This window comes from Abramis brama, assembly GCF_963993115.1.
Source record: "Abramis brama genome assembly, chromosome: 13".
In the NCBI taxonomy this organism is placed as follows: Eukaryota; Metazoa; Chordata; class Actinopteri; order Cypriniformes; family Leuciscidae; genus Abramis; species Abramis brama.
Window position 1 is genome coordinate 7059519 of NC_139975.1, and position 12949 is coordinate 7072467.

General features: G+C 38.0%; 1 protein-coding gene across 1 annotated transcript in view; it reads right to left on the bottom strand.

Annotated features, from left to right (window-relative positions):
* Positions 1-332: 332 nt before the first annotated feature.
* nrg2b (neuregulin 2b) overlaps positions 333-12949 on the bottom strand; it is a 71745-nt gene continuing 59128 nt past the window's right edge. Inside the window, exons 6-11 of the mRNA XM_084133232.1 lie at positions 11187-11210; positions 7216-7318; positions 5312-5435; positions 4895-5028; positions 4130-4354; positions 333-2780 (exon numbers count right to left, since the gene is read on the bottom strand). Of these exons, the coding sequence (XP_083989358.1) occupies positions 2144-2780; positions 4130-4354; positions 4895-5028; positions 5312-5435; positions 7216-7318; positions 11187-11210 (1247 nt within the window). The 3' untranslated portion in view covers positions 333-2143. The remainder of the gene's footprint in view (positions 2781-4129; positions 4355-4894; positions 5029-5311; positions 5436-7215; positions 7319-11186; positions 11211-12949) is intronic.

Below are 12949 nucleotides of genomic sequence, written 5' to 3' on the forward strand. Positions count from 1 at the left end.
GACTCCTAATGATATGATCCAGGCCTGATATTAAAATAAGTTGTTGATCAATATAGGTTTTTCAATGGCCAATTGTTCAAATTTTACCTTCAGTCCCCTCTAAAATGGAATATTTGGTAGCATCCCTGGTGCAACTCCTTAAAAAGTTCTGTCAATGAAGAATGTTGTTCCCCTGAAAATATGTAATTATAAAGACATATCATTCAGCAACAAAAAAAGAGAAAAGAACCAGACATACATCCTGATGACTTAAATTTTTAAAATGGTAGGAATTAAGATTTATTTATTTTCCATATGAACAAGTGGTTTGATTTTATTTTTAATTTTTTTTTACAAGTACTATTTTTTGAGAAAACTTGCAAAAATTTCTAGCATATTCCAAGTCAAGAATGAACATGAAAAAAGGAGATTTATTGCTGAATGTCAAATGAAAACTACACTTTCACCGTGTGAATACGACTCAGTTGCTGCGGTTACCATGCACCCATCTATCTGAACCACTAGAACATGCAGAGGGAGGGACGCCTTCACAGGCAGAGAGGAAGAACAGAAGAAACAGAGAGTAAGACAGGAAGAAAATCAATCCGTGAAGACGAGTGGTGCTTTAAACGACTGTGTGCACAGAATGAATCTTGAGAATGTTTGTGTGTGTGTGTGTGTGTGTCTGTGTGTGTATGCATTTGCATGTGTGTCAAAGGGTAAGTGTGTGGGTGGTGGGTTTGTCTTCTCAAATGTAGTTGTAGGTTGCTGGGCTCTGGAAGGAGGGGTTTACGCTTGATAAACCACCTAGAGTAGCACGTCTAGTAGCCGTACACGCATAGCTTCGACTTGCATACAGCACGGACTTGGAACGACCCCACCGAAAAACAAAACAAAGAAAAGCCGGCAAAACATGGAGCGTTCGCAGACAAACACACCTGGTCGTATCGTTCCTCATAGTCTTCCCATCATGACGCAGACACGACGGGCAGGAATGGATCCGTTTCATGAGTAATGCAGATTTCAATGAAAAGTCCTGAGACACAGTGCGGCTTAAAGCTGCTGGCATAGGAATGGGAACGTGTGGGAGAGAGATGTAGGTCTGTGTAGGCTAGAATCAGGCTGGATTGGTTCCTCCGCAGGCCAATGACTACACAAGGAAGGAAGGTTACAGTGCAATGAGCTCGTGTCACCACTAGGGGGTCCGGTTTAACCCATTAGCGCTAGCCTGGTAACGTAATAGAGCTCCCTTTCGACAAAGCCAACATCCTAAAAAGAGTACAAGCATACATATATACACACTCACAACAACACGCACACGTGCACGCGCTCGAAACGTTAACCTGAAGACGAACACAACGCGAACGCACAAACGGAACGTGTTCTTGCACGAAACTGCGCAGACAAAGACACGTACGTATACACTGAGGTTCAACGATACTCTCACGCACACGGACAGAAGTGTAAACACATTCATTGGACGTACAGACCACCGTTTTGAAAACCCTGAACACCAGGGCCGATACTGCGACCCAGCGTCATGCCCTGTGAACTCCTGCGTACCTCTGTTTCCATGGAAACAATATGCGACGACCAGTTGAGAGAAAAGAAAACGGGAAACGCAGAAACCAAAGTCGAACGCAGACGGCGCTCGCGATGTCGGTTATGTGCGCGTGTGAACCCTACTCATGTAAACAAACACCTTACACAGAAGTGATTTGATATTGCATGGTGTCTGAATAATATCACAGTTCAAATGGGGAGATCCTGAACGAACGAAACAAACGAACAAAGAAAGAACATGTCTATAAAACCCAAGAGTCTGTTTTTAAGAAAGGCTACAAAAATTCAACTGAACCTCCCTCGTCGGCAAACAGCAAAAGGCACCACAATATTATTCTATTTCTAACTCGTGAAAAAATTTGCACGTAATTCTTCTTCGTAATGCTGTAAATCAAAAAAAGGAATTACATATAAATAGTTTTCCCCCTATAAAAAAAGTCTTTGCTGCTAGCTAGTAGACAATTTTTGCTGAAATGAAAATAAATATTTCATTTGTTTAGAATATCTGTCTGTTATATAAAATAAAAAATATTTCTCATAGGTGCAGGTCTATAGCATATCATTTGTTTTTCACGCCCGTCCTTGCTCTCGTCGTTCTTTTTTAAAGGGGTGCATTGTCCGGTCTGGACCGCGACTGCGACAGTTTGTTGGCCTGCACGGTGCCACGGGAGCCGGAGCGTCCCGTGTTGCTGAAAGTCCGCGTGTCGTTGGGTCGGTAGATGGTGGCCGGTTCAGTGGCGTTCATGTTCTGCATACTGAGAAACGGCGTGCTCTCACCGTGTCCGAGGTCGCCGACCTCATCGTCCTCCCACTCGCTGTCCGAGAGGCAGCTTTGAGAGCTGTAGTTCCTGGGGTCCGGAGCCCGCTGAGACACGTGCCCGTTGAGCCGCGACCTCCTGCGCCAGTGCCGCCCGCTGCCGCCACTGCTCTTCTTCTGCTGCTGCTCTCGGGAGGACATGTACTCCTGCGTGGTCTCATAATCATCGTCGTCCACGAAGCGGTACGGGCTGGACGGGAGGGAGCCGGTGCTGTCCGCCGTGTAATACGGCCGCCGGGACCGCCGGTAGCGGTGCAGGAGGGGCTGGTCGTCGTCCATGGCGGCGGCGGCGGCGGGCGGCAGGGACAGGGCGTGGCTGGCGTTGGGCGTGGTGATCTGAAAGGTAGGCACCTGCGGGGGCAGTGAGGAGTGAAAGTCCACCGGAGAAAGACGCGCCGGCGTGGTCAGAGCGGACACGTACCTGCGAAGATGCAGAAAAACATGGTGGGAAAATACACACTACTGTTCAAAGGTCACCAAGGCTGCATTTATTCGATCAAACATGTTGTGAAACATTATAGTAACTGTTTTCAATTTAATTTGTTTAAAAATGTAATTTATTCCTGTGATGCAAAGCTGAATTTTCAGCATCATTACTCTTCAGTGTCACATGATCCTTCAGAAATCATTCTAATGTGCTGATTTGCTGCTCAGGAAACATTTATTACTATTACCAGTGTTGAAAACAATTTTTGTTGAAACCATAATACATTGAATTCAGGATTCTTAGATACTTAAAAGAACAGCATTTATTTGAAACCTTTTGTAACATAAATGCATTTACTGTCACTTTTGATCAATTTAATGCATTCTTGGCTTGCTGAATAAAAGTGTTAAAGGGACAGTTCACCCAAATATTCTGTCATCATTTACTCACCCTCAAGTTGTTCTAAACCTGCACAAACTTCTTTCTTCTGTTGAAGATATTTTGAAGAATGTTGGGGACCAGACAGTTGATGGATCCTATTGACTTTCATTGAATGAATAAAAAATATATATACTATGGAAGTCAATGGGGACCAGAAACTGTTTGGTTACCAACATTCTTCAAAACATCTTCTTTTGTGTTCAGCAGAAGAAAGAAATGAATACAGTTTTTTGGAACAACTTGAGGGTGAGTAAATGATGACAGAATTTAAATTCTTTGGTGAACTCTCCCTTTAACACTTAAAAAAAAAATCTTACTGACCTCAAACTTCTGAATAGACCAATGGTGTACATCTACCGCATGGTATAATTCATATAAAGATGAATCATCAATTAGAATGATAGCATCAAATCTGAACAGATAACTTACACTAAACTCAACCCAAAACAAACTAGAAATCATTTTTAATACTGTCATGCAAATAATGCATTATTTTATAATGCAAAAGCATTTAACTAAACATTTTTCTACAAAAATGCAATCATTTACTGAATCAGCCTATTTACATGAACCATCCAACCAAAACAATTCATGAAAACGAATCTAACTTTTCAGAGATACTTTAGAGATAATGGGCTTTAAAAATAAAAAAAAAACAGTGTAGTAGTGCTTTGCTACACTACACTGCTACATGTGCAACGAATGAGGAAGTTGTCACAAACTGAAAGTTATCTGAGATCTGCTTATCTTGTGCCATGGTTCAACACTAAATATCAAATTGCTGATAAAATGCTTGGAAACTTCCTTGCATTCTTTTATTTGACTGCAAATATGCACAGTGCCTTTATGCGTGATGGTGAACAGCTCTTATCTGCCGTTACAGTACTTCCTCTTTCTCTCACCTGTCACTGTGAGGCGAGTCCCGCAGAGAGTCGTAAGAGTCTCCGTACTGTAGGGGGCACTGTGTGGCATCAGGATAACCACAGTATGCTGCACGCCGGGCACGAGCCTCCATACACGCCGGGCTGCTGCATTTACTGGTGCCAACAGAGGAGGAGAGCGCCCCCGACTGGCAGTCAGAGTGGATGCTGTCCGTCCGCTCCATACTCCATGTGCGCTCCTCGTGCCTGACACGCAGCAAAAAGGGAAGTTCAAAAGATGTGAGAGAAGTATATGTAAGGGGTATAAATATATGCACAACTGTTTTCAACATTGATAATAATGAATGTTGCTTGAGCAGCAGAACTGGCATATTAGAATGATTTCTGAAGGATCATGTGACACTGAAGACTGGAGTAATGATGCTGAAAATTCAGCTTTGCATCACAGGAATAAATTACATATTAAAATATATTACAATAGAAAACAGTTCTTTTAAAATGACAGTTTTTACTGTGTTTTTGATCAAATAAATTCAGCCTTTTGACCACCAGTTTGCATGTGTATATATTCATTTATATACTTTAATGAATACATTATATATATATATATATATATATATATATATATATATATATATATATATATGGAAAAATAAATGGATGTACATTGTACACTGTTTTGTTAGTTAGGCTGGTAAATTAACAAATAAATAGACAGATGGCCTGAGACAATATATGTCAAGCATCAATATATGGATATATTGACAGAGGAATTAAAGTAAGTACCGGTGACTGGAAGCGTGAGAAGCTGTGGAGGTGTGGTGGGATCGTGACGACATTCGGCTGCCCGAGAAATTGCCTGATGTCTCTGTTCCGTGTCGTACTACTCGTTCAGTTGCTGGGACGTTCTTAGATATATACTGCAATGAAAAGAGTTGCTTTCACAATTGAGTCCTAACCAAATTTGAAGAACGCTTACGTCATCAATGTGAGCACCACAGGAATTAGGAATTAAAAAATACATAATCAAACAATCACAGATTTACGGTCCACGCCAAAAGCCTACAGGTTAAAAGCAACATTACACAAAAGCAATCTGCATGAGAACAATTAGTGTGCATTATCATGCCTTCAATTGCTAAATCCTCAGAATGTGTGAATGAATACATCAGCGTACAGGAAATGAGATGCAGACAGACTCACATCCACCATGGGGATTTCCTCAGGGCCAGGGCCAGGATGGTTGGGGCCGTTGGCCAGCATGCGGTTCGGATGCTCCGCACACATGTTCTGGTGCAGGTGGTTATGCATCTTCTTCCTTTGTTTCCTGAAGAAAGATGAAATATGTGATCTATACCACTACAGACTCTGATACTCAAACAGGAAATGACCACGTATCTACAGTTACAGATCACTATAGGCAAACGTACAAAAGTTATACTTGAGTTTTATGGATAGATGCATGATCAGATTTGTTTTACTAATTGGAATAATATTATAATTTAGTTTGTATCCAGTACCAAATATAAAATTACTGAAGAAAGCAATAATTTGTAAAATGTTTAATTTGTTGAATTATCTGATATATTGCTATGTGATCATATAATTTAACATTATTTGGTTTGAATTGGGTTTTTTTTGTTGTTGTTTTTTAATTCCTTAAAAAAATATTTATTTGATTAAATATATACAATTATTTATTTTATGCATGTACACTACCATTCAAAAGTTTGGGGTCAATACGATTTTTTAATGTATTTGAAAGAAACTTGTTATGCTAACCAAGGCTAAATTACATTTGAAAAATACCAAAAATACATTTGAATATAGTGAAATATGACTTTAATTACTACAATTTAATAAATAACAATTTTCTATTTTAACATGTAATTTATTCCTGTGATCAAAGCTGAATTTTCAGCATCATTACTCCTTTCTTCAGAGTCACACGATCCTTCAGAAATCATAATATGCTGAGTTGCATATGAACATTACTTAAAGGGATAGTTCACTTTGAAATTAAATTTTGGTATGTTTTAGCTTACCTCAAGGGCATCCAAGATGTAGGTGTCTTTTTTTCCGCAGTAGTTTCAATTTTGATATTTTTAGGTCAAACCGTTCTTGTCTGTCAGTCATTTAATGCAGGTCTATGGTCACTGTCTCAAAGAGCAAGCACAGAGTCCAAATTAAAACAATTCCCCGTCGTCCAAATTAAACAATTCCCCATCGTAAGTACACATTGATGGCCTAAGACACGAAACGAGCGGTTTGTGTGAGAAAACGAACAGTATTTATATCGTTTTTACCTCTTATACACAGCCACGTCCAAGTGATCTGAGGGCGCGCGCGCATCCTGGTGTGTGACGTGTACGCAGACTGGTGCATAGATATATACACTAGATGTCGCCTTAAAGACATTCGTTCCAATGAACTGCCGTAGACAAGGCGACATCTAGTGTATATATCTATGCACCAGTCTGCGTACACGTATAAGAGGTAAAAACGATATAAATACTGTTCGTTTTCTCAAACAAACCGCTCGTTTCGTGTCTTAGGCCATCAATGCGTACTTACGATGGGGAATTGTTTAATTTGGACTCTGTGCATGCTCTTTGAGACAGTGACCATAGACCTGCATTAAATGACTGACAGACAAGAACGGTTTGACCTAAAAATATCAAAATTGAAACTACTGCGGAAACAAAGACACCTACATCTTGGATGCCCTTGAGGTAAGCTAAAACATACCAAAATTTAATTTCAAAGTGAACTATCCCTTTAATATCATCATCAATGATGAAAACAGTTTTGGAAACATGACACATTTTTTTCAGGATTCTTTGATGAATAGAACGTTCAAAAGAAAGGCATTTGCTTATAATAGAAAACGTTTGCAACATTACAAATGTAATGTCACTTTTGACCAATTTAATGCATCCCTGGTGAATAAAAGTATTAATTTCTTTCAAAAAACAAACAAAAACTCCAATCTACACAACGACTCATAACGTGATTTTTGCTTCTTTCACCCTAGGGTATGCTTTTTAATTTAAAGTGTGAATGTGCACAGCTCTTTTCTGGCGATCAGTAAAGTTCCCGGGGCTTACTTGGTTTTGCAGTATGCCACCACACACACGATGCCAACCACCAGCAGTGCCACGCAGATGCCCGTTATCGTCAGCACGCGTTTTTGGTACAGCTCCTCAGCCTCTGAATGAACGAGAGCCATGGACAAGCACACGCATATGCACAGACGTAGACACAGAGACAAACACACATGTACACAATGGCCATTGAACACAAAGACACACATACATACATACAAAACACACAACCGCTGCATCAGTGGCAGCCTTTAAACCATGTCAAACTAACCCATTCAGCCTAAAACACTTTCTACATTGCATTTTACAGTGGTAAACAGTCATATTTGTCACTTACAAGCAGTCTCATTTACTTAAAGGGATAGTCACCCAAAAAATTTAAATTCTGTCATCATTTATTCACCCTCATGTCGTTGCAAACCTGAATTATTTTCTTTCTTCTGTGCAACAAAGAAAGAGATGTTTGAAAGAGCAAAGTCCAAGCTATAATGCTGCCTTTATGTGCTATCGGAATTATCATAAATATGAGTTTCCTTAAAAATTGGACATGAACGCCCTCTCGAGTCACATTTACCACACGGAAGCTCTGGGATAATTTCGAGACCTGAGTGTCCTAGTTGGGCAGGCCACTTTAAACATGGCGGAGGGGAGAACGATTGCAGCTGTGACTGCTATTCTTTATTTGTTTTTGTTTTTCCACAACAGCTCATTAAAGTAGTGCATATTTACATATTTGAATAATCATTTGAAAATATGTTATACACAGCAAAAATTAGCCTTACAGAACCGTCAGCAAGCTGACTATCTAGATAGTGCAGTGAATGTTTATATTGTTGTCAATGAATAGCTGAATATCAGTTTGGCTTTAATAAGAATTTCTCAAATAAATAGGCAAGAATAAACCTGGTGTCCTCCATGATTCCAGTTCTTTCCGGCAACAAAACACTTGCATGTGACAAGCTCGCAATCACAACTTCAGAAGTGGGAAATTTCTGATAGCACATGAAGGCAGCATAAGTTCCATATAATAAAAGTGAATGAGGACTTGGTCTGTCGAGCAAGATTTTCAGTGAATGACAACATCCGAAGCTATCGTACGGATTCAGGATACTTGGAAAACAGTGCACAAAACATATGAGCTACTTTTATGATGCTTTCAAAGTGCTTTTTTTGTCATTTTTTGGAGCTTGTCAGCCCAAATCTCCAATCACTTCCATTGTGTGGAACAAAGCAGCTTGGACATTCTGCTAAACATCTCCGTTTGTGTTTCATGGAAGAAAGAAAGTCACACAGAGTGACGAGGGTCTGTAAATAATGTCTTTTTTTGGGTGAACAATCCTTTTAAATCTAAAACCTGTATGTTTTAGGGGTACTGAGGTGCATAAGATGTCATTGTAAAAACATTTCCGATGGCTGATATCAGGTGCACGGCAGCATGGGAAGCCACAGCTGTGGTGCTTTCTCTGTCTGCCAGGGTTTCACATAAAGCACATTATGCTGAAACAGTGGGAGAACTTTTGGCTACCTTCAGGACTGAAACCATCCTGTGCAACACTGGAAACTCGAGTTTTTGGCTAGAAGTGTTTATAAAATGAAATCTCTGCCCCTCTGAAAGCACATGACATGCATTATTCTATATATAATCCTATGACGTCTGAGCTTTTAAGTCTCGCATAAAGCATGCCTGTAAAATACAGTTAAAACACACAAACTGCTTTTCTCTAAGAGCTCTTCAGAGAGGGTTGTTCATAAAACCGGTTAAATTCAAACAGGAAATCAAGACTGACCCATTTACTTTTCTTAATGCAGATTTCTGATCTTATTGTGAATGATTCATCAGTGCACATTATTTTTAAAAAACAATAATGTTATAATAACAGAGATTTCATTATAATTTATTTTAATTTATTGTTTTACTCTGACATACCACATTACAAATAAATATTATCACATTTCAACCAAAAGTCAACCATTTCATGTTGACTTTAAAACTGATTGGAGAGTGAAAAACTATTTTTTTGCCAACTTTAAGAGCAAACCAAAGAATTGTTTGGATAAAATGAACAGGTTTTATGAAGACCGTCTATATACGATGCCTTGAGCACGTATTTGTGGGTCTGATTTTTTAAAAAAAAACAAGAATATTCGAAACATCCTCTGGGGTGCTGAACGTGGGCAGCAACAGAGGAAGCATACAGAACATGAAGGGAGGGAACGAAAAAACGGACGGGAGGAAGGAGAGAAGAGAATTGAGGGCCAAACAGTAGAGGGATGAGTGTGTAATAAAAGAGAAACGCAGGGGGGAGAGGGGGGGGCGGTTGAGTCAGACACTGATATCGCATTGCATGCTTGTTACAGGAAACAGAGATCACAGAGAGAGAGAGAGAGAGAGAGAGAGAGAGAGAGGAAACGGAGAGCGAGATGTACCCAGACCAACGGCTAATGTACTCTATAGTGGTGCAGACAAGGAGACAGAGAAGAGATGGGCAACACTCATTTTACCCCTCACTCGGCTCCCTGATACGTATGTTGTATGCAAATGAAAATGGAAACTCTACTTTTTTTTTTTAAAATCAGTATATTTGAGTTGTTTTCCAGGAAAAAAAGCTTAATGAATAAACTTGAGAAGCAAAGTTTATTAAGATACACACTACCAGTCAAATGGTGTAAAATACAATCAAAAACAGCAATACTGTGAAATATTATTAGAATTTTAAAATGTATAATTCCTGTGATGCAAAACCGATTTTCAGCATCATTACTCCCGTCTTCAGTGTCACATTTTCCTTAAGAAATCGGTCATTTCATTTTTTTAGTTTTTTTTATCAATGTTGAAACCCATATTTGCTGCTTAAAATTTTAGTGGAAACCATGATAGACTACCTTTTAAATGTTTGGGGTCAGTCATTTTTTTAAATGCATTATATTGAACTTGACAGTAAAGATATTTATATTGTTTCATGCAATTTATAAGCATACAGAACATGTATGCTTAAAAAAGAAAAATCAAGGATACATGTTCTGTATGCTTGTCAAATGATTTCCATTTCAAATAGATGCTGAACTTTCTATTTATCAAAGAATCTAGAAAAAAAAAAGTATAATGGTTTCCACAAAAATATTAATCAGCAATGTTTAATAATTAAGCACCAAATCTGCATATTAGAATGATTAGAATGATTAGAATGATGAAGGAAAATCAGCTTTGCCATAGTAATAAATTACATTTTAAAACATTAAAATAGAAAACAGTTATTATTTTTTATTTTTTATATTAGCCTATATTTTAAATTGTAATGATATTTCACAACATTACTTTTCTTTTTTTTTTTTACAATATTTTTGATCAAATAAATGCAGCCTTGGTGAGCATCAGAGACTTCTTTCAAAAAACATGTAAAAAAAAAAAAAAACTTTATTATTTTTATTATTTTATTATTATTTTTCTTACCCCAGTGGAAATGTAAAAAAAATTGGTTTAAATATGAATAAAAAAAAAAAAATATATATATATATTTTTTACTGGGAAACAAGTCAAAAACACTGATTATGAAATGAGTGGAGAGTTACAAATTATTCTAGACATCTTATTTCTCTAACAAGTTTATAATGTGTTTAGATTTGAGAATTTATTGATCTGATCAATGAATTGCTACATTTCTTATAAAAATAATAATAATAATCAAGGTTGCCAAGGCATATCACAACTTGGCACGTTAACAACTGATATATGTGTTTTATACTATAAATACCGATCTACCTGCCTGAGATGTTTCATTCTTATATTCCTAAAATGAGTGTTGTTTTGTCAGAACTGAAAAAAGTAAATCAGAAGCTGGAAATGCATTTACTTGTTCAAATATAGGACAGAGAAAATAGAACGAGACGAGTTCTTATGTGAATATGCTTAAACTATGTCATCAAATTATGTCATGAACCTAATCTAAAGAATCAAACAAATAATAACTTCATACCCATGATTTCAATTCCAAGATGCTCTGCCAATGCAGAAAGTTGACAATGTAAAAAAAGAAAAAACAAGAAAACAGGTTTCAGGTAAAAATGTCCACTTGTTCAGATAGAGGCGGTTCACTAGAATGCGATCAGTGGTGTTGTTTGGTTGGTTTGTTTTTGAGACACTGAGGTGAGTGATTTTACGTTCCAGTAACAGACAGACAATGCAGACACACACTGGCCAACTCCATATTCCCCATAAAATGGAAACAAAATGAACAAAAACACCAGTAAACAAACAACAATACGCTTTTCTTGTTCATCACATGTAAGCAAGCGTACAAATGCATGCAGACACATAGACAGCCACACTTACTGCCATATTTACTAGACCTCATTTCTGGTTTAAGGTTAAGAACACAAAAACAAAGAAACAAACAAAACCATTAAACAGAAAAGCACAATGTACAACACAAAGAGACTCACAAGAAGTACAGATGAATGCAGACACAACTAATGTCGTTTCTAATGATTTATATGCGAAATGACAAACAGATGGCTTTAGTTTAGTCACAATATTACATTTTCATGTATGTTTTTTAACTTCCACTGCAGATGTGCAGATGTATAAACACACCTACGGCATGCATGATAATGAGATACCGCTGTTTGGAAAGCAGCGGTTCGAGAGGTCAAAGGTTAGAGGTCATGCATCATGCCTCAGGCTCAGAAGCATCAATATTACTTAACAACCAACTTCATATTAATGTTCCAGGTTCAAAGCAAGTTAAGATTTACCAACAGCATCTGTGGAAATAATCTCTTGAGAATGAAAGTTTCAAAAGGGGGTTTTGCAGTGATGCCATAGAAGAGCCAACAGAAGAGCTTTCAGTCGACAGTTCTTAAAAGAACCATTTTTTTTTTCTTAGTTTGAAGATAAATAATGGAACTTTTGTCCATTATAAAGAACCTTTTGTGGAACGCAAAGGTTCCATGGATGTTAAAGGTTCTTCTTGGAACCATCGATGGCATAGGTGGGCTTAGCCTTCCCCTGGCCACGGACTCGAGGAATGTTCTCTCTCAAACCACTGCCTGCTGCTTCTCCTGATCGCTTTTAGAGGGAAAAGCTGCCCATAACTGCTGGTCCAGGATCAGTTTTCTCCGTAACGATAGCATATTTGTGAAACAGATTTGCTTAATTCTCCAGTGCATATCTGTTTGAGCTCTGAAGAGCGTCAAATATTTATATTTACAACGTGTTTTTGCAGCGTTAAGCAATAAAGCCAATCACAGACATATGTGACCCTGGATCACAAAACCAGTCGCACGGGTATATTTGTGGCAATAACCAACAATACATTGTGTGGGTCAAAATGATCGATTTTTCTTTTATGCCAAAAATCATTAGGATATTAAGTAAAGATTATGTTCCACAAAGATATTTTGTAAATTTCCTACTGTAAATATATAAAACATTAATTTTTGTGAGTGAATGCAGCACAATCGCGAACATAAATGGACAACTTTAAAGGCGATTTTCTCAATGTTTCGATTTTTTTGCACCCTCAGATTCCAGATTTTCAGTAGTTGTATCTCAGCCAGATATTGTCCTATCCTAACAAACCATACATCAATGGAAAGCTTATTTATTCAACTTTCAGATGATGTATAAATCTCACTTTCAAAAAATTGACCCATGTGACTGGTTTTGTGGTCCAGGGTCACATATCTGTTGATTCCTTGAACGCAATGCCAATCAGAGGTGTTTAAGTTAGAATCCACT